The sequence below is a fragment of the Ciconia boyciana genome, chromosome 16 (assembly GCF_034638445.1).
Source record: "Ciconia boyciana chromosome 16, ASM3463844v1, whole genome shotgun sequence".
NCBI lineage: Eukaryota > Metazoa > Chordata > Aves > Ciconiiformes > Ciconiidae > Ciconia > Ciconia boyciana.
In genome coordinates this window covers 14,726,206-14,746,652 of record NC_132949.1, presented here as the reverse complement: position 1 = coordinate 14,746,652, position 20,447 = coordinate 14,726,206, and the positions used below count along the sequence as shown (strand labels likewise).

The following is a 20,447-nucleotide window of genomic DNA, read 5'->3' as shown; positions in this document are numbered from 1 at the left end:
CGATGCGGAGGGGCGTGGCCGGGCTGGTCCCCCCCGCCCCCTTTTACCACGGGGAAGGGGGCGTGGCGACGAGGAGGGGGCTGTGGGCGGGGTCAGCGTCGCTAAGGCGACGGCGGGGTGGGCGGGGCGAAGCGCCGGGGGCCGTCACTTCCGGGCGCTCCGGTTCCCCCTTGTCGCCGTGGCAACGCGATGGCGGCGGCTGAGGAGAGGTGGGGGCGGGGGGGGGTCGGGGTCTGGGGCTGGGGGTGGGTGGGGTCGGGGTGGGGGTCCCGGACGCCTGGGTGCCCCCGGACGCCTGGGTGCCCCCCCCGGACGCCTGGGTGCCCCCCGCAGCGCTTCGCTATGGCTGGAGGCCCACGACGACCCCTTGGCCGGGCTGCGCTCCTTCCCCGGCTGCATGGGTGAGCGGGGGGTGGGTGCCCGGGGGAGGGGTGGGTGCCTGGGGGGTGGGTGCCCTGAGGGGGGGGGGAGGGGTGCCCTGAGGTGGGGGAGGGGTGCCCGGAGCCCTGGGTGCCCCCTGACCCTCCGCCTCTCCCAGCGCTGGCTGATCTGCACGGAGATGGGGAGCACAAGGTGACCTGGGGGCCAGTGGGTGCTGGGGGTCACTGGGTGCTGGGGGGTTTTGGGGTGCTGGGGTCCCTGGGTGCTCTGGGGGTCCCTGGGTGCTATGGGGGGTCTTGGGGTGCGGGGGTGTCACTGGGTGCTATGGGGGGTTTTGGGGTGCTGGGGGCCAGTGGGTGCTCTGGGGGTCACTGGGTGCTGGGGGGTTTTGGGGTGCTGGGGGCCAGTGGGTGCTCTGGGGGTCACTGGGTGCTGGGGGGGGTTGGGGTGCTGGGGGCCAGTGGGTGCTCTGGGGGTCACTGGGTGCTGGGGGGTTTTGGGGTGCAGGGGTCCCTGGGTGCTCTGGGGGTCCCTGGGTGCTATGGGGGTCTTGGGGTGCGGGGTGTCACTGGGTGCTGTGGGGGGTTTTGGGGTGCTGGGGGCCAGTGGGTGCTCTGGGGGTCACTGGGTGCTGTGGGGGTTTTGGGGTGCTGGGGGCCAGTGGGTGCTCTGGGGGTCACTGGGTGCTGGGGGGTTTTGGGGTGCTGGGGGCCAGTGGGTGCTATGGGGAGATCTTGGGGGGTCCCCTGGAAGCTGGGGGGGTCCCTGGGTGCCATGAGGGTTTTGGGGTGCTGGGGTCCCCGGGTGCCATGGGGGCACACTGGGGACCGGGGGGGGGGAGAAGCTGGGGGTCCCCAACCTGCTATCGGGGAGTCCCTGTGTGCCGGGGGGTCCCCATTATGAGGACCCCCCCCATCACCCCATCTCCCCCAGCTGGTGGTGGGGATCCCCCGGGTCGCGGGGGGGCCGCGGCTGGCGGTGCTGCGGGGGGCCGGCACCCTGAGCACCCTGGCCTTGCCCGACGCCCCGGCGGGGCTGGGGGCTTTCGGAGCCGGCGCTTTGGGGGGCGGCGGAAATTTGGGGGGCCCGGGGGCCCTGCTGGTGGTGGCCGCCGGCCCCGCCCTGTACGTCTATAGGAACCTGCGCCCTTTCTATAAGTACTCGCTGCCCCCCCGCCCCCCCCACCCCCTCGAGCGGGAGCTCTGGCTCCAGGCTGCGCAGGTAAGGGATATCGGGGTGCCCCCCACGATGGGTGCCCCCCACCTCCTCGAGCACCCTGGGGTCACCCTGACCCCCCTCTCTTTTTGGGAGGCCCCCAGGATCAGATCGACCCCTCGATGCTGAAGGAGATGCTGGAGGATTTGAGGTGGGGGGGCACCCCGGATGCCTGGGGCTGTGGGTGGGGGCACCCAGTTGCCTGGGTCCCTTGGGGGGCACCCCGGGTGCCTGGATCCACTTGGGAGGGGCACCCTGGGTGCCTGGGTCCCTTGGGGGGGCACCCCGGGTGCCTGGGTCCCTTGGGCGGGGGCACCCCAGATGCCTGGGTCCCTTGGGGGCACCCCGGGTGCCTGGATCCACTGGGGGGGCACCCCGGATGCCTGGGGCTGTGGGGGGGGCACCCAGGGTGCCTGGGTCCCATGAGGGGGGCACCCCAGGTGCCTGGATCCACTTGGGGGGCACCCTGGGTGCCTGGATCCACTCGGGGGGGGCACCCCGGGTGCCTGGGTCCCTTGGGCGGGGGCACCCCAGATGCCTGGGTCCCTTGGGGAGGGCACCCTGGGTGCCTGGATCCACTCGGGAGGGGCACCCTGGGTGCCTGGGGCTGTGGGTGGGGGGCACCCCGGGTGCCTGGGTCCCTTTGGGGGCACCCTGGGTGTCCCTGGGGGAGTCCCCAGATGCCCGGGTCCCTTCGGGGGGGCACCCTGGATGCCCTTGGGGGGGTCCCCGGCCACTGGGTCCCCTCAGAGACACCCCGGACACCTGGGTCCCCTTGGGGGGGGCACCCTGGGTGCCCCTGGGGGGGTCCCCGATGCCCGGGTCCCTGACGGAGTGTTGGGGGGGCAGGGATAAGGCCGAGGTGCCCCTGACGGCGCAGTCACTGCGGTGAGTTGGGTGCTGGGGGCACCCATGGGTGCTGGGGGGAGGCTGGGGTGACCTTGGGGGTGCTGGAGGGGGGTCATGGGTGCTGGGGGGCTGGGGTGACCCCATGGGTGCTGGGGGGCCCATGGGTGCTGGGGGGCTGGGGTGACTCCATGGGTGCTGGGGGGCCCATGGGTGCTGGGGGGAGCTGGGGACCTGGGGGTCCATGGGTGCTGGGGTGCTGCTGGGGGGCTATGGGTGCTGGGGGTGGGATGACCCGATGGGTGCTGGGGGGCTGGGGGATGTCCACGGGTGCTGGGGGTCCCACGGGGGTGGGTGTCGGGGTGCGGGGCCGTGGGTGCTATGGGTGCCCCCAGGCTGCTGGCGCTGCCCCCCGACCTGGCCCCCTTCGTGGCGCAGCACAAGGCGCCCGCTGCTCCGCCAGGTGGGTGTCACCCGTGTCACCCCGTGTCACCCCGTGTCACCCCCAGGTCCCCGTCCCCCGTGTCCCCCTCATGTCCTCCCCATGTCCCCTTGTGCACCCCCGTGTCACCCCCATGTGTCCCCTCATGTCTCCCCCGTGTCCCCCCCCCATGGCCCCTGTGTGTCCCCCCCGTGTCCCCTGTCCCCGCGTGTCCCCAGCGCCCCCCCGGTGTGTCCCCTACCCCCATGTGTGGCCCCCCGTGTGTCCCCTGTCCCCACGTGTCCCCCCGTCCCCCCATGTCCCCCCCATGTCCCCCCGTGTCCCCTTGTGTCCTCCTGTGTCACCCCCACGTCCCCCTGTCACCCTCGTGTCCCCCCATGTCCCCCCATGTCCCCTTGTGCCCCCCCATGTCCCCCACCTTGTGTCCTCTCATGTCCCCTCCCCGCGTGTCCCCCCGCCGCGTCCCCCCCATGGCCCCTGTGTGTCCCCCCCGTGTCCCCTGTCCCCGCGTGTCCCCAGCGCCCCCCGCTGTGTCCCCTACCCCCGCATGTGGCCCCCCGTGCATCTCCTGTTCCCACGCGTCCCCCCGTGTCCCCCCCGTGTCCCCCCCGTGTCCCCGCCGTGTCCCCCCGTGACGCCCCTGTCCCCGCAGTCGGTGGTGACCTGCCTGGGGCGCTGCCGCGGGGGCCCCGAGGGGACCCCGGACTGTCCCGTGCTGGGGACCGAGGACGGGGACGTCCTGGTGCTCGACCCCGAGGCCTTCACCGTCCTCTGCAAGGTGGGACCCCCGGGACCCCCTGACCCCCCAGACCCCCGGGACCCCCAGGGACACCCTGACCCCCCAGGGACCCCCTGGGACCTCCCAACCCCGGGACCCCCTGGGACCCCCCGTGACACCGTGACCCCCCAGACCCGCCTGGGACCCCCTGGGACCCCCTGACCCCCCCAGACCCCCCCCGGGACCCCCGGGACACCCTGACCCCCAGGGACCCCCGGGACCCCCAGGGACACCCTGACCCCCAGGGACCCCCTGGGACCTCCCAAGCCCCGGGACCCCCTGGGACCCCCCCGTGACACCGTGACCCCCCAGACCCCCTGGGACCCCCGGGACCCCTGACCCCCAGACCCCCGGGGACCCCTCTGGGACACCCTGACCCCCCAGACCCCCCGGGACACCCTGACCCCCAGACCCCCCAGGGACACCCTGACCCCCAGGAACCCCCTGGGACCTCCCAACCCCTGGGACCCCCCGGTGACACCGTGACCCCCCAGACCCTCCTGGGACCCCCTGGGACCCCCTGACCCCCCAGGGACCCCCCGTGCCACCCTGACCCCCACCCAGATCCCCTGGGGACCCCGCCCCCTGCCCCCACACACTGGGTGCCCCCAGGACCCCTGTGGGTGCCCCCCGAGCAGGGTGCCCCTGACCCTTTTGGGTGCTCCCTGATCCCTGTGGGTGGGTGCCCCCCATTTCCTCCCCCAGGACTGGGTGTCCCCAAGACCCTGGGTGGGTGCCCCCAGACCCCCTGGGTGCCTCCCAACCCCCCTGGGTGGCCCCTGATCCCGTTGCCTCCCTCCCCCCCAGGGCTGGGTGCCCCCCGACCCCCGTGGGTGCCCTCCCTGACCCCCGTGGGTGCCCTCCCCGTCCCCCGTGGGTGCCCCCCAGGGTTGGGTGCCCCCCAGGGCTGGGTGCCCCCTTTGACCCCCGTGGGTGCCCCCCCAGGGTTGGGTGCCCCCCATCCCCCGTGGATGCCCCCCAGGGTTGGGTGCCCCCCAGGGCTGGGTGCCCCCTGACCCCCGTGGGTGCCCCCCCCAGGGCTGGGTGCCCCCATCCCCCGTGGGTGCCCCCCAGGGTTGGGTGCCCCCAGGGCTGGGTGCCCCCTTGACCTCCGTGGGTGCCCCCCCAGGGTTGGGTGCCCCTGACCCCCGTGGGTGCCCCCCCCCCAGGGCTGGGTGCCCCCTGACCCCCATGGGTGCCCCCAGGGCTGGGTGCCCCCTGACCCCCGTGGGTGCCCCCCAGGGTTGGGTGCCCCTCCAGGGCTGGGTGCCCCCTTGACCCCCGTGGGTGCCCCCCAGGGCTGTGTGCCCCCCTGACCCCCGTGGGTGCCCCCCAGGGCTGGGTGCCCCCCTGACTCCCGTGGGTGCCCCCCCCAGGGCTGTGTGCCCCCTGACCCCCGTGGGTGCCCCCCCAGGGCTGGGTGCCCTCTGATCCCTGTGGGTGCCCCCCAGGGCTGGGTGCCCCCGACCCCCATGGGTGCCCCCCCAGGGCTGGGTGCCCCCTGACCCCCATGGGTGCCCCCCAGGGTTGGGTGCCCCCCAGGGCTGGGTGCCCCCTTGACCCCCGTGGGTGCCCCCCCAGGGCTGTGTGCCCCCTGACCCCCGTGGGTGCCCCCCCAGGGCTGGGTGCCCTCTGATCCCTGTGGGTGCCCCCAGGGCTGGGTGTCCCCTGACCCCCGTGGGTGCCCCAGGGCTGGGTGCCCCCCGACCCCCATGGGTGCCCCCAGGGCTGGGTGCCCCCTGACCCCCATGGGTGCCCCCCCAGGGTTGGGTGCCGTCGCCCCCCGCCTTCGTGGTGCCGCGAGGCCCCGGGGATGGGCGCTGCCGCCTGGCGCTGGCCTGCAGGGTGCACCGTGTACGGCCTGCAGGGTGTCGGGGTGCGGTGTTTGGTGCAGTGTTGGGGTGCAGGGGTGCAGGGTGTTGGGGTGCGGGGTTTGGGTGCAGTGTCGGGGCGCGGTGTCGGGGTGCAGGGGTGCAGGGGTGCAGTGTTGGGTGCGGTTTCGGGGTGCAGGGGTGCAGGGGTGCGGTGTCGGGTGCGGTTTCGGGGTGCAGGGGTGCAGGGGTGCGGTGTTGGGCGCGGTGTTGGGGTGCGGTGTTGGGCGCGGTGTTGGGGTGCAGGGGTGCAGGGTGTTGGGGTGCGGGGTTTGGGTGCGGTGTCGGGGTGCAGGGGTGCGGTGTCGGGTGCGGTGTTGGGGTGCAGGGGTGCGGTGTTGGGCGCAGTGTTAGGGTGCAGGGGTGCAGGGTTTGGGTGCAGGGTGTCGGGGTGCGGTGTCGGGGTGCAGGGTGTCGGGGTGCAGTGCAGGGTGTCGGGTGCGGTGTTGGGGTGCAGGGGTGCAGTGTTGGGTGCGGTGTTGGGGTGCAGGGGTGCAGGGGTGCGGTGTCGGGTGCGGTGTTGGGGTGCAGCCCGTTCCCCCAGGACGCGGGGGCGGGGGCGGGTGCTGGCGGCGCTGGGCTCCCGCCCCGTGGGGCTGCTGGCCCAGGACGGGGGGCTGCTGGCCGCCACCGCCGCGGGCTCCCTGCAGGCCTTCACCCCCCAGGTGACCCCCGGGACCCCCCCGGGACCCCCCCGGGGCCCCCGGACCCCCGGGAGCCATGGGACCCTGTGGGACCCCCTGGGACCCCCTGAGACCACCCCCCCCAGGACCCGTGGGACCCCCGGGAGCCATGGGACCCCTGGGACTCCCTGGGCCCCCCGGGACCCCCTGGGAGCCACGGGACCCCGGGGACCCCTGAGACCCCCCGGACCCCTGGGATTGATGGGACCCCTGGGGCCGCCCGGGACTCCCCAGGATCCATGGGACCCCCCTCGGGGACCCACATAGCCCCCCGGGACCCCCTGAGCCCCCCCGCCCCCCAACCCCCACATAGCCCCCCGGGACCCCTGAGCCCCCCGGCCCCCTAATCCCCACATAGCCCCCTTGGGACCCCTACCCCCCATACCTCCCCTCGGGACCCCTTGAGACCCCCCAGCCCCCTAACCCCCACATAGCCCCCCTTGGGACCCCTAACCCCACCCAGGCCCCCCAAGCCCCCCTACCCCCCATACCCCCCTCGGGACCCCCTTGAGCCCCTCCACCCCCCTACCCCCCATACCCCCCTCTTGCCCCCCTGAGCCCCCCACTCCCCCCTACCCCCATAGCCCCTCCTTGAGACCCCTAACCCCCCATACCCCCTCTTGCCCCCCTTGAGCCCCCCACCCCCTACCCCCCATACCCCCCTCTTGCCCCCCCGAGCCCCCCAGCCCCCCTAACCCCCCATACCCCCCTCGGGACCCCTTGAGCCTCCCCACCCCCTACCCCCCATAGCCCCTCCTTGAGACCCCTAACCCCCATACCCCCCTCTTGCCCCCCCGAGCCCCCCACTCCCCTAACCCCCGATACCCCCTCTTGCCCCCCGGGCCCCCCACCCCCTAACCCCCTCGGGACCCCTTGAGCCCCCCACCCCCCTACCCCCCATAGCCCTCCTTGAGACCCCTACCCCCCCATACCCCCCTCTTGCCCCCCGAGCCCCCCACACCCCCCACCCCCCCATAGCCCCTAGCCTCCTTGAGACCCCCTACCCCCCATACCCCCCTCTTGCCCCCCCTGCGCCCCCCACCCCCTAACCCCCCTGCCCCCCCAGGGCCGCCGCCTGTGGGTGCTGCCCCAGCCCGGGGGGTGGCGGCGCTGGCGGGGCGGCGCTGCCCGGGCGGGGGCTGGGGGCCGCGCTGCTGGCGCTGGAGACCCGGGAGCTGCGGCTCTACCGCGGCCGGAGCCTGCTCTGCGTCCTGCGCACCCAGGTGGGGACCCCAAAACCCCCGCACCCCCCAAAACCCCCGCACCCCCCCCCAAACCCCTGGGCACCCACCCACCCCGGGACCCCTGACCCCGCACCCCCGCGCGCCCCTGGGACCCCCAGCCCTGCTCTGCGTCCTCTGCACCTGGGTGGGGACCCCCGCCACCCCTCGGGGACCCCCGCCACCCCTCGGGGGCCCCCACCCGGCCGCGGGACCCCCAAAACCCCGGCACCCCCGAAATACCCCGGGAGCCCCCAAACCCCGGGAGCCCTCCCCCACCCTGGGACCCCCTGACCCTGCACCCCCGGGCACCCCTGGGCCCCCCACCCCGGGCCCCCACCCAGCCCTGGGTGCTGCTCTGCGTGTGTCCCCCCAAGTGGGGACCCCCCGCCACCCCCAGGACCCCCCAAAATACCCCGGGAGCCCCCAAACCCCTGGGACCCCCCAGACCCCCCCCCCGGACCCCTGACCCTGCACCCCCAGGGCACCGCTGGGACCCCAGCCCCACACCCTGCTCTGCGCCCCCCCCAAGTGGGGACCCCCCCGCCACCCCCGGGACCCCCAAACCCCTGGGACCCCCAAAATACCCGGGAGCCCCCAAACCCCCGGGGACCCCCCAGAGGCCCCCCGGGGACCCCTGGGCCCCCAGTCCCAGCCCCCCACCCAGCCCTGGGTGCTGCTCTGCGTCCCATCCCCCCCAGCCCCTGGACCCCTGGGCCCCCCACCCTGGGGCCCCCCACCCCGGACCCCCGGCTCCCCCCAGGACGTGGTGACGGGGCTCTGCTTCGGGCGCTACGGGCGCGAGGACAACACCCTCATCATGACCACGCGCGGTGGGTGCCGGGGCACCCATGGGTGCTGGGGGGGGGGGGCACCTGTGGGTGGCTGTGGGGTGCCCCATGGGTGCTGTGGGGCTGGGGGCGGGGGCACCCGTGGGTGGTCGTGGGGCTGGGTGCTGCGGGTGGGTGGAGGCACCTGTGGGTGCTGTGGGGTGTTGGGGGGCACCCATGGGTGCTGGGGTTACCGCGTGGGTGCTGTGGGGTTGGGGAGCACCCATGAGTGATTTGTGGGGCGCCCCATGGGTGCTGTGGGGCTGGGTGAGGGCACCCGTGGGTGCTGTGGGGTTGGTGGGGGCACCCGTGGGTGCTGTGGGGTGTGCCCGTGGGTGGTTGTGGGGCAGCGGGGTGCACCCATGGGTGCCGTGGGGTCGGGGAGGGGGCACACGAGTGGTTGTGGGGTTGTGGGGTGCCCCACGGGTGCTGTGGGGCTGGGGGCGAGGGCACCTGTGGGCGGTCGCGGGGCTGGGTGCTGTGGGGCTGGGTGCTGCGGGGCGGGTGGAGGCACCCGTGGGTGCTGTGGGGTGATGGGGAGGGCACCCAAGGGTGCTGGGGGTGCCCCACGGGTGCTGTGGGGCTGGGCGGGGGCACCCGTGGGTGCCGTGGGGCTGATGGTCCCCGCAGGGGGTGCCCTGTCCATCCGCATGCTGCGTCGGCGGGCGGAGCTGGGGGGCACCCTTGGGTGCTCCCCCCCCGCCCCCAGCCCCCGCCTGCCCCTCCCCCCCCGCACTCGCCTCTTCGTCGACGCGGCGCTGCGGGAGCGCGAGGACGCCGCCCGTGAGTGGGGGCACCCATGGGTGGGGGGCCCTGGGGGGCTATGGGGCTGCTGGGGAGGGGGCACCCACGGGGGGTGCCGTGAGTCTTGGGGCACCCATGGGTGGGAGGGGCACCCATGGGGGTGTTGGGGGGCACCCGTGGGGGGCTGCTCTGGGTCCTGGGGCACCCGTGTGGGTGGGGATCGGGGGGGGCCCCCGAGGGGATGTGGGGGGCACCCATGGGGGGTGCCGTGGCTCCTGGCGCACCCATGGGTGGGGGGCACCCATAGGGGGGCTGTGGGGTCTGGGGCTCCCCTGGGCGGGGGGGCACCCACTTGGGGGCTGATGTGGGTCCCCGGGCACCCATGAGGGTTGGGGGCACCCACGGAGGGGGTGCTGAGGGTCCTGGGGCACCCATGGGTGCGGGGGCACCCATGGGGGTGTTGGGGGCACCCACGGAGGGGGTGCTGAGGGTCCTGGGGCACCCGTGTGGGTGGGGATCGGGGGGAGGGGGGCCAAGGGGATGCGGGGGGCAGCCGTGGGTGCGCAGGGAGGCGCAGCACCCATGGGTGCCCCCCAGGGATGCACGGGCGGTTCCAGCGGGAGCTGGGGGGGCTGCGCCTCGGGGCCGCCCGGGGCCTGGCCCGGGCCCTGGGGGAGGGCGGCTCCCGCGGGGGGCTCCCCATCACCCTCACCGCCAGCGTGAGTACGGGGGTCCGGGGGGCACCCAAAGCCCTGGGTCCCTCGGGGGGGAGGGCACCCATATGCCTGGGGGTGGGGGTGGGGGCACCCAAAGCCCTGGGTCCCTCGGGGGTGGGGGGTGGGGGCACCCGGACACTGGGGTCCCCTGGGAGGGTCCCTGGGTGGGGGTCGGCGTCCCCTGGGGGGGGAGGGGTGCCTGGGGTGGGGGGTCCCTGACCCCCTCCCTCCCCTCCCTCCCCCCAGGTGCAGGGCCTGGGCCCCCGGCTGCGGCTCACCCTGCGGGTGCTGCTCCCCGGGGGCGCCCCCGCCCCCGACCTCCTGCTGCTGCTGCGCTGCCACCCCCCCGCCGCCTCCAGCCCCCTGCATCAAGGTAACCCCCGCGGCACCCCAAAACCCCGGGGCTCCTGACCCCCCGGGGCACCCAAAACCCCCGGGGCTCCTGACCCCCCGCGGCACCCCAAAACCCCCGGGGCTCCTGACCCCCCCGCGGCACCCCAAAACCCCCGGGGCTCCTGACCCCCCGCGGCACCCCAAAACCCCCGGGGCTCCTGACCCCCCCCGCGGCACCCCAAAACCCCATGGGGGCCCCCCCAGCACCGCAACACCCCCATGGGGCACCCTGACTCCCCCAACCCCCCGCACCCCCAAACCCTGGCTCCCCAATTCCTGCCCTCCCTCCCCCTCCCCGTGGCCCCCCAAATCTTGGGGACCCCAGGGGCCCCCCAAATCTCTCCCCCCCCCCCCCAGGTGCCGCTGCTGGTGCCGGGGCTGAGCTACGTGGTGGGGACCTGGCTGGAGCCGGGGCCGCCCCGGGCGCCTGCAGGTGAGGATGGGGGGCTGCCCCATAGATGGGGGGCTGCCCCATAGCGAGGGGGCTGCCCCATAGATGGGGGGACTGACCTGTAGAAGAGGCGGGGGGAGGGGCTGACCCATAGATGAGGAGCTGATCTATAGGGTGATGCCCCATAGTGGGGGGGCTGCCCCATACATAGGGGCTGCCCCATAGCGATGGGGCTGCCCCATAGCATGGAGGGACTGACCCATAGATGAGTGCTGCCCCATGGGTGGGGGGGTCCTGCCCCATAAGTGGGTGCTGCCCATGGGGCAGGGGGTGGGTTCTGCCCTGTGGGTGGGGGTGCCCCATAAGTGAGGGTGCTCCCCCATGAAGAGAGTGGTGCCCCATAGCGGGGGGTGGTGCCCCCCAAGTGGGTGCTGCCCCATAGAAGTTCTGCCCCATAGCTGGGTGCTGACCCCCGAGTGGGTGCTGACCCCCGAGTGGGTGCTGCCCCCCAAGTGGGTGCTGACCCCCGAGTGGGTGCTGCCCCCCAAGTGGGTGCTGCCCCATAGGGGTTCTGCCCCATAGCTGGGTGCTGCCCCCCAAGCGGGTGCTGCCCCATAGGAGTTCTGCCCCATAGCTGGGTGCTTTCCCCGCCCCGTGGGTGCTGCCCCCCCAAGTGGGTGCTGCCCCCCAAGCGGGTGCTGCCCCATAGGGGTTCCACACCATAGCTGGGTGCTGCCCCCCCCCGTGGGTGCTGCCCCCCCAAGCGGGTGCTACCCACAGGAGTTCCACCCCATAGCTGGGTGCTGCCCCCCAAGTGGGTGCTGCCCCATAGGGGTTCCGCCCCCTAGCTGGGTGCTTTCCCCGCCCCGTGGGTGCTGCCCCCCCAAGTGGGTGCTGCCCCATAGGGGTTCTGCCCCATAGCTGGGTGCTGCCCCCCCCGTGGGTGCTGCCCCCCAAGTGGGTGCTGCCCCATAGGGGTTCCACCCCATAGCTGGGTGCTCCCCCCCCCCCGTGGGTGCTGCCCCCCCAAGCGGGTGCTGCCCCATAGGGGGGTGCTGCCCCCCAAGCGGGTGCTGCCCCCCAAGCGGGTGCCCCCCAGGTGCTGGTGCTGCGCCAGGGCTGGGCGTCGCCGCTGCTGACGGCCCAGGTCGGCCTCCCCCCGCCCGGGGCGCTGGCGCCCGCCTGAGCTGCCCCCGCCCGGGTCACCGAGGTCCCCGGCGTCACCGTCCCCCGTCACCGAGGTCCCCGGCGTCACCAGCAGCCGTCACCTCCACACGCGTCGCCCTCGCCCGGTCGCCCTCGCCCCGTCCCCAGCACCCGTCCCCCCGTCCCCGGTGTCCCCCTCGCCGGGGCCACCTGCACCCGTCACCTTCGCCTGCCACCGGTGTCACTGTCACCCTGCCGCTGTCACCTGTGCCGCCAGCACGTGTCACTGTCACCCTCACCCTGTCACCATCACCCTGTCACCCTCACCCTGTCGCTCTTCCCCTGTCACCATCACCCCTGTCACTGTCACCCTCACCAGTGTCACCAAGACATTTGTCACCATCATTGGTGTCACCTTCACCCTGTCGCTGTCACCCTCACCCTGTCACCGTCACCTCTGTCACTGTCACCCTCCCCCATATCGCCCTCACCAGTGTCACCTTGGTGTCACCTTCACCCTGTCGCTGTCACCTGTGCCACCCTCACCCTGTCACCGTCACCTGTGTCACTGCCACCCCGTCCCTGTCCCCGCGGTGTCACCGTGTCCCCCCCTGTAATAAAGCTCCTGGTGCTGCAGCCGCTGTCAGGGGACCTGGCGGGGGCGGGGACTTTATTGGGGGGGGACACAAGGGGACAAGAAGGTGACGGGGGGGTGACAAAGGGGGGGTGGCAAGGGGGGAAAGGGGAGTGGGGAGGGGAGGGTGACGGGGGGGTGACAAGGGGGGTGACAAGGAGGGTGACAAGGAGTGACCAGGGGGTGACAAAGGGGGTGACAAGGGGGGTGACAAGGGGGGTGACAAGGGGGGTGCCGGGGGTGACAAGGGGGTGCCGGGGGTGACAAAGAGGTTGACAGGGGTGACAGGGGGGTGACAAGGGGTTGACAAGGGGGTGCCGGGGGGTGACAGGGGGTGCCGGGGGGTGCCGGGGTCCCGCTCAGGGCAGGGGCCCGGCGGTGCCGTAGAGCTGGGCCAGGCGGCGGCTGAGGGTGGGGCCCAGGTTCCTGTGGGGAGGAGAGCGGGTGAGGGCCCCGGGGCGGGGGCCCGGGGCGGGGGGGCAGGGGGTCCTCACCTCCCCAGGGGCCCGCAGGGGACGGCGCTGAGCAGGGCCTGGCGCTGCCGGGGGCCGGGGCAGCGGCTGTAGGCGGCCATGAGGCTGTGGGGAGGGAGGGCGGGCGGGTGGGGAGGGGCACCCCAGCATGGGGGACCCCCATCCCCAACTTCCCCGGCGTCCCGGGGCGGGGCGGCGCAGGGTGGCCCCTCCCGGGGGGGGGGACAGCCCGGACCCCACACCCGGGGGCACCCAGCCCCTCCCCGGCCCCCGTACCTGGCGGGGGTGGGGAAGCGGCGCAGGACGGCGCCCGCCCTCCCCCCGCGGAGCCCCCCCAGCTGCAGCAGCTGCCGGGCGAAGACCTCGCCCACGGTCTGGGCCTGGGGGGGGAGGGGAAAGGGGGTGAAGGGGGACCCCAAAATATCCCTGCCCCCCTCCCCCCGGAACCCCAAAGCCCCCCGAGCACCGCCCCCTCCTCCTGGGCACCCTGACCCCCTTCAACCTCCTCAGGGACCCCCCCCGCCCCCAAGGGACCCCCCACCCCCTCCCGGGGACCCTGTGCCGCCCCTCCCCACCTGGTTCTTGCCCCCTCCGCGCAGCCGCTGGAAGGGCAGGAGGGGCAGGGAGCCCTGGGGGCCGGGGGCCCTGGCGGCCACGTCCCCCACCACGCCCGCAGGACCCGGCCCTGGGGGGGACACGGAGGGGAGGGGCTCAGGGACCCCCTGTCACCCCGGGTCCTCCCCCCGCAATGTCCCAAACACCCCCGTGTCCCCCCCCCAATGTCCCCAGCGTCCCCGCACCGCCCCCTGTCCCCATGTGTCCCCTTGTCCCTCAGGTCCCCTGTCCCCACATCCCCCTGTCCCCTCCACGTCCTGTGTCCCCCATGTCCCCGTGACCCCCATGTCCCCATGTGTCCCCATGATCCCCCGTGTCCCCCGTCCCCACCCCCACTCCCCTCTCCGTGTCCCCATGTCCCCACGTGTCCCCACATCCCCCCTGTCCCCACCCCCACATCCCCCTGTCCCCCCCACCCCCGTGTCCCTGCATCCCCCATGTCCCCACATCTCTGTGACCCCCATGTCCCCCCGCCCCCATCTCCCCCACCCCCGTGTTCCCCCGTCCCCCATCCCCACCCCCGTGTCCCTGCATCCCCCATGTCCCCACATCTCTGTGACCCCCTGTCCCCGTCCCCCATCTCCCCCACCCCGCCCCCCGTGTCCCCACATCTCTGTGACCCCCCGTCCCCCCGTGTCCCCACCCCGTAGCGGCGCTGCAGCTGCTCCCCCAGCACCCCCAGATACGCGGCCGATTCCCGGGGTCCCCCCGTCCGCTTCACGAAGAAACCGTCCCCCACCTGCCGGGACGGGGTCCCCTGAGCCCCGGGGACCCCCCCTCCCCCCCGGGTGCCTCGGCTGCCTGGGTCCCCCCGGGGCCCCACCCGGGGCGTGGGGGATGTCCCGGGGGGGGGGGAGGGGAGTCCTGGGGGTGCTGGGGGGGTCGTCCCGTGGGTGCAGGGGAGGTGCTGGGGGTCCCAGGGGTGGGGGAGGTGCTGGGCGGGGTTGATGGGTGCTGGGGAGGTCCCGGGGGGTGCTGGGAGTCCCAGGGAGGGAGGGGGGGGGTCCCATGGGTGCTGGGGGGCCCCAGGAAGTCTCATGGGTGTTGGGGGTCCTGGGGTGTCCCGTGGGTGCAGGGAGGTCCCACAGGGCCCCGTGGGTGCTGGGGGGGAGCTCGGGGGGTCCCATAGGTGTGGGGGGTCCCACTGGGTGCCATGGGTGCAGGGGAGGTGCTGGGGGTCCTATGGGTGCAGGGGTCCCGGGGGTCCCATGGGTGCGAGCAGGGCTCTGGGGGAGTGAGGGAGGTGCTGGGTGGGGCTGATGGGTGCTGGGGAGGTCCCGGGGGGTGCTGGGAGTCCCAGGTGAGGGGGGGGGTCCCATGGGTGCTGGGGGCGCGGGGGGCCTGGAGGGGGGTCCCATAGATGTGGGGGGGGTCCCACTGGGTGCCACGGAGGTCCCGGGGGGTCCCAGGGGGTCCCATGGGTGCGAGCGGGGTCCTGGAGATGCGAGGGAGCCCCGGGGCGGGGTCTGTGGGTGCCGGGGGGTCCCATGGGTGCCGGGGTACCTGGGTGCTGGCGGCCGCCTGGCGCAGGACGGGGAGGGGGAGGGGCAGCCACTCGCCCCGCCCCGGCTCCTCCAGCAGGTAAACGGGCTGGCGCAGCCCGCAGCGGCCCAGCCGGAACTGGGGGCAGGCACCCCCGTCACCCCAGTGGCCCCCAGTGCCCCCAGTCACCCCAGTGGCCCCCAGTCACCCCAGTGCCCCCAGTCAACCCAGTGCTCCCAGTGCCCCCCTCACCTCCCCTCCCCCCACTGCCCCCCAGACTCCTGTCTGCCCACCCCCCCTGCCGCCCCAGTCCCTCCCAGTGGCTCCCAGTCCCCTCCAGAGCCCCCAGTCCCCTGACTCCCCCATCCCCCAGTGCCTCCAGACTCCCCTTCTTTCCTCCACCCCTCTACGCTGGGACCCCTCCAGACCCCCATTCCCGCCCCCCGTGCCCCCAGTCCCCCCATGCCCCCAGTCCCCCAGTCCCTCCCAGTCCCTCCCAGTGCCCCCCATGCCCCCAGTCCACCCCAGTCCCTCCCAGTGCCCCCAGTCCCCCCATACCCCCAGTCCCCCAGTCCCCTCCAGTCCCCCCAGTGCCCCCAGTCCCTCCCAGTCCCCCCCGTGCCCCCAGTCCCCCCATGCCCCCAGTCCCCCAGTGCCCCCAGTCCCTCCCAGTCCCCCGTGCCCCCAGTCCCTCCCAGTCTCCCCAGTCCCCCTGTGCCCCCAGTCCCTCCCAGTCCCCCCCATACCCCCAGTCCCCCGTGCCCCCAGTCCCTCCCAGTCCCCCAGTCCCCCCATACCCCCAGTCCCCCCATGCCCCCAGTCCCCCAGTCCCCTCCAGTCCCCCAGTGCCCCCAGTCCCCCCATACCCCCAGTTCCCCCAGTCTCCTCCAGTCCCCCAGTGCCCCCAGTCCCTCCCAGTCCCCCCGTGCCCCCAGTCCCCCCATGCCCCCAGTCCCCCAGTCCCCTCAGTCCCTCCCATGCCCCCAGTCCCTCCAGTCCCCCAGTCCCTCCCAGTCCCCCAGTCCCCCCGTGCCCCCCAGTCCCCTCCAGTCCCCCCGTGCCCCCAGTCCCTCCCAGTCCCTCCCAGTCCCCCGTGCCCCCAGTCCCCCCATGCCCCCAGTCCCCCAGTCCCCTCCAGTCCCCCAGTCCCTCCCATGCCCCCAGTCCCCTCCAGTCCCCCAGTCCCCCAGTCCCTCCCAGTGCCCCCATGCCCCCAGTCCCCTCCAGTCCCTCCCAGTCCCCCAGTGCCCCCCAGTCCCCTCCAGTCCCTCCCAGTGCCCCCAGTCCCTCCCAGTCCCCCAGTGCCCCCAGTCCCTCCCAGTCTCCCCAGTCCCCCAGTGCCCCCAGTCCCTCCCAGTCCCCCAGTCCCCCGTGCCCCCAGTCCCTCCCAGTCCCCTCCAGTCCCTCCCAGTGCCCCCAGTCCCCCCCAGTCCGCCCGTGCCCCCAGTCCCTCCCAGTCTCCTCCAGTCCCCCCAGTGCCCCCAGTCCCTCCCAGTGCCCCCAGTCCCCCGTGCCCCCAGCCCCTCCCAGTGCCCCCAGTCCCCGGGCACCTTCTGCTCCCGGTACCGCCCGTCGCCCAGGCTGTGCCCCAGATCCGCCGCCGCTTTCCGCTCCACCACCACGTCCAGCACCAGCTCCCGGGGCGGGCGCCCTGGGGCGGGGCCAGCGCTTAACCACGCCCCCGCCCCGCCCTCAGAGCAAGGGCCCCGCCCCCGGGCCCCGCCCCTAAACCCGGGCCCCGCCCACACCCCCCGCCCGCACATCAGAGCTCACGGCGGAGCATGCTGGGGGCGGGGTCACTGCCTGGCCCCGCCCACCACCCCCACGGGGGCGGAGTCGGCACCTGGCCCCACCCCTTGCCAGCTCGGGGGGGGGGCGGGCGGGGACACCCCCGGCCCCGCCTCCATGAGGGCGGAGCCAACTCACTGGCCCCACCCCCAGCAACCCTCCCACCCAGCTCCCTGCGGGCCGTGGCAGGACCCGGCCCCGCCCACCGCCCCTGGCCCCGCCCACATCCACCCACCGCAGCGCCATGGGGGTGGAGTCACCGCCTGGCCACGCCCCCAAACGCCCACCCAGACCCATGGGGGCAGGCCCAGCGCCTTGGCCCCACCCCTCGCCCCGCCCACCGAGCCCGGCCACGCCCAGCCCTACCAGGCTCCACCCCCGCTCCCACCCCGTCCCCACCAGTGGCTCTGCCCCCGCCGCGCCCCGCCCCGGCCCCGCCCCTCGGCCCCGCCCCGGCCCTTGTCCCCGCCCACCTGGGGGCGGGTCCCTCTCGCGGGCCACCCACAGGAAGTCCCCCACGGGCAGGCGGCGCAGGAGCAGCGGGACCCGGCCCCGCAGCAGCGCCGGCACCCGGCCCCCCCCGGGGCCCCGCCTGCGGGACAGCCCTCAGCGGGACCGGGACCGGGACCGGGACAGCCCGGGGGGGAGAGGGGGACAGGGGGACCCCGGGGGCGGGGGACAGGGACAGCCCGGGGGGATGGGGACAGGGGACCCCAGGGAGGACGGGGACAGGGACAGCCCGGGGGGTGGGGACAGGGGACCCCGGGGGACGGGGACAGGGGACCCGGGGACAGGGACAGCCCGGGGGGAGAGGGGACAGGGGACCCCGGGGGGCGGGGACAGGGACAGCCCGGGGGATGGGGACAGGGGACCCCGGGGACGGGGACAGGGGGACCCGGGGACAGGGACAGCCCGGGGGGGAGAGGGGGACAGGGGGACCCGGGGGGGACGGGGACAGGGGGACCCGGGGACAGGGACGCCCCGGGGGGTGGGGACAGGGGACCCCGGGGGGACGGGGACAGGGGACCCGGGGACATGAGCAGCTGGGGGGGAGAGGGGACCCCGGAGGGGCAACGGGGACAGGGACACCCCAGGGGGACAGAAGGGACCCCGGGGAGAGGGACAGCCCGGGGGGAGGACGGGGGACCCCTGGCATGGGGACACCCTGGGGTGGGGACAGGGACGTGCCACCCCCGGGATGGGGACAGGGACACCCTGGGGTGGGGACAGGGACGTGCCACCCCCGGGATGGGGACTGTCACCGTGGGACAGGGATGGGGACGCGCCAGCCCTGGGACAAGGACAGAGCAGCCCGGCGGGGGGGAGAGGGTGGGGAAGGGACGTGGTGGGGGAGGGTACGGGGGGGACAGAGTGGGGAGGGAACAGGCACCCGTTGGCCTCGGTGACGTCAGCGCAGAGGATGATGTCAAACTCGCCAGGTCGCAGCTCGAACTCCAGCTCGGGGGCAGCCCTGGGGGGACCCAGGCGTCGGGGGGGGCCCTCCTCCCCCCCAGGGTGAACCCATCCCCTCCCCCAGGGGACCCAGGTGCCTGGGAACTCCCCCTTTCCCCCCCCAGGGTGAACCCACCCCCTCCCCCCCAGGGGACCCAGGTGCCTGGGAACTCCCCCTCCCCTCCCCCCCCCCAGGCGTCCACGTGACTCACGGGGGGGAGGGGGAGGGGTTCTCCCCTCCCCCAGCCGGGGACCCTCCCCGCCCGCCTGGGTCCCCTGGGGCGGGGGCGGGGCTTCCAGGGCAGCAGCAGCCAATCGCTGGGCCAGGATTTGACCCCGTGGGGCCAGCGAGTACCTGGAGGGGGAGGGGTGAGCAGGGGTGATCCCCGGGGGGGGGGGGGACCCCGGTGTCCGGGCGTACCGGGGGGGGCGGCCGCTCCGCTGCAGCAGGTCCCGGCGCAGGAGGGTGCCCAGAGCCCCCCCAGGGGCTGCCTGTGGGGGGAAGGGTGACAGAGGGTGCATCCCCTCCCCCCCGGCACCCTCAGGGGGTCCCACGAGAGGGGGAGGGGCAGGCCTGGGTGGGGGAGGGGCGTAGGTGCTGGCAACCCCCGCTCCCCGTTCACTCTGGTCCCTGCTGACGGCGCTTACCGGGGTCAGGGGCCGGTCGCAGAGGGGTTGGGCCTGCCGCAGAAGCTCCGCCTCTGGGAGGGGCTCTGAGCTCTGGGGGCGGGGCTTCTGGTGAGCTATTGGGGGGGGCGGGGACACCCCCAGGCGTCCGGGCCCCTCCCCCCCAGCCGGGGCTCACCTGGCGCAGGGCCAGCAGGAGGGCGTGGGCCCCCGAGCGGGGGAGGGGCCGGTAGTCGCGGGCGGGGCGGCGCTGTGGGGGAGGGAGGGATGCGACATCGGGGCGGGGGCGACCCAGGTGTCCGGGTGCCACCCCCTCCCCCCCCCCCAGCAGGGCCCCGGCTGGGGAGGGGCGGTGGTGCCACTCACCGTGGGCGGAGCCAGGGGCTCTGCGGGCCCCTCCCCTCTGCGGGGGGCTGGGGGGGAGGCCTTGCTCTGGGGAGGGGGACGATATGCAAATCAGCATGCAAATTAGCATCCTCTGGCCCCACCCACCCTGAGCCCCCACCACTATCCTTGGGGTTACCCCAAGCCCCGCCCACTCCCCCCCACAGGGCCCCCCCCCCCGCAGGGCTGCCGTGGGGGGTGCGGGCGCTGAGGCCCCGCCCACCAGAAACCCCGCCCACCTGAGACTCCGCCTTCCCACACCTCCCCAAACCACGCCTCCCCAGAGGGCTCCCCCCAGCACTGGCAGAGGGGTGGCCTCCCCACAAAACCCCGCCCACCCTAAGCCCCGCCTCTTCCCTCGAGGCCCCGCCCCTTCCCACGAGGCCCCGCCCACCCCAGGCACTGACAGAGGGAGTGGCCTCCCACAAAGCCCCGCCCACCACAAGCACCGCCCCTTCCCTCGAGGCCCCACCCACCCCAGGCACTGACAGGGGGTGGCCTCCCACAAAGCCCCGCCCACCACAAGCACCGCCCCTTCCCTGGAGGCCCCGCCCACCCCAGGCACTGACAGGGGGGTGGCCTCACCACAAAGCCCCGCCCACCCCAAGCCCCGCCCCTTCCCTGGAGGCCCCGCCCACCCCAGGCACTGACAGGGGGTGGCCTCCCACAAAGCCCCGCCCCCAATCCCCCCCCCGGAGCGCACTGGCAGAGGGGGGTGGCCTCCCACCACCGCCCCGCCCTCCCCCGGCCCCGCCCCTCAGCCCCGCCCACCGGCGCGGTGCTGGCGCAGGCGCTGTTCGAGGCGGCGGCAGAGGACGGGCCCGAAGTGCTGCAGGATGGCGGCCGCCTGCCCCGAGCGCAGCCGCAGCGGGTACCGGGACAGCGAGCGCAGCGCCTGCGGCGGGGACACGGTGGGACCCGGCCCGCCGGCACAGCCCCGCCCGACCGGGGCACCGGGCCCCGTGTCCCCGTCCCCCCGCCACCCACCCGCTCGTAGACGCCCCTCGCCCGCGGCCCGGTGGCCTCGTCCCGCCACTCCCGCAGCCAGCGGGTGAAGAGGGGGTTGGGGGGGCTGCGGGGGCGGCGGCGGCGGCGGCGGGGAGCGGCGGCGGGCTCCAGCATGGCGGGGGGCGGCCGGTCACGGCGAGCTCCCGCTGCCGGCACAGCGGCGACCTCTGACCCGGAACCGCTCTTCACACGGCGGGGCCGCTCTGGGCCGCCGGGAGGCCCCGCTCGGCTGCTCTGGAGGACTCGCTGCCCCTCTACGCCACCGGGAGGTCCCGCTCGGCTGCTCTGGAGGACTCGCTGCCTCTCTATGCTACCGGGAGGTCCCGCT

At 75.2% G+C, this 20,447-nt stretch overlaps 2 protein-coding genes across 2 annotated transcripts; one reads left to right on the top strand and one right to left on the bottom strand.

Annotated features, from left to right (window-relative positions):
• The first annotated feature begins 131 nt into the window (after positions 1-131).
• On the top strand, positions 132-11,696 carry BBS1 (Bardet-Biedl syndrome 1). Its single transcript, XM_072881540.1, has 18 exons — positions 132-209; positions 334-401; positions 539-573; positions 1,315-1,602; positions 1,701-1,747; positions 2,446-2,484; positions 2,838-2,905; positions 3,537-3,662; positions 5,427-5,530; positions 6,065-6,198; positions 7,283-7,439; positions 8,200-8,269; positions 8,897-9,049; positions 9,608-9,729; positions 9,973-10,099; positions 10,477-10,552; positions 10,969-11,062; positions 11,610-11,696. The coding sequence occupies exons 1-18, from the start codon at positions 190-192 to the stop codon at positions 11,694-11,696; spliced, it is 1,815 nt and encodes a 604-aa protein (XP_072737641.1). The 5' UTR covers positions 132-189.
• A 924-nt stretch (positions 11,697-12,620) lies between these two features.
• On the bottom strand, positions 12,621-20,285 carry MUS81 (MUS81 structure-specific endonuclease subunit). Its single transcript, XM_072881539.1, has 15 exons — positions 20,099-20,285; positions 19,883-20,006; positions 19,138-19,159; positions 18,906-19,014; positions 18,749-18,820; positions 18,522-18,592; positions 18,341-18,455; positions 18,039-18,148; positions 17,122-17,240; positions 16,411-16,511; positions 14,882-14,998; positions 14,022-14,117; positions 13,040-13,143; positions 12,785-12,868; positions 12,621-12,716 (listed from the first exon to the last, which is right to left on the bottom strand). Exons 1-15 carry the CDS (start codon positions 20,231-20,233, stop codon positions 12,650-12,652), a joined length of 1,446 nt encoding a protein of 481 aa, XP_072737640.1. The 5' UTR covers positions 20,234-20,285; the 3' UTR covers positions 12,621-12,649.
• Positions 20,286-20,447: the final 162 nt, after the last annotated feature.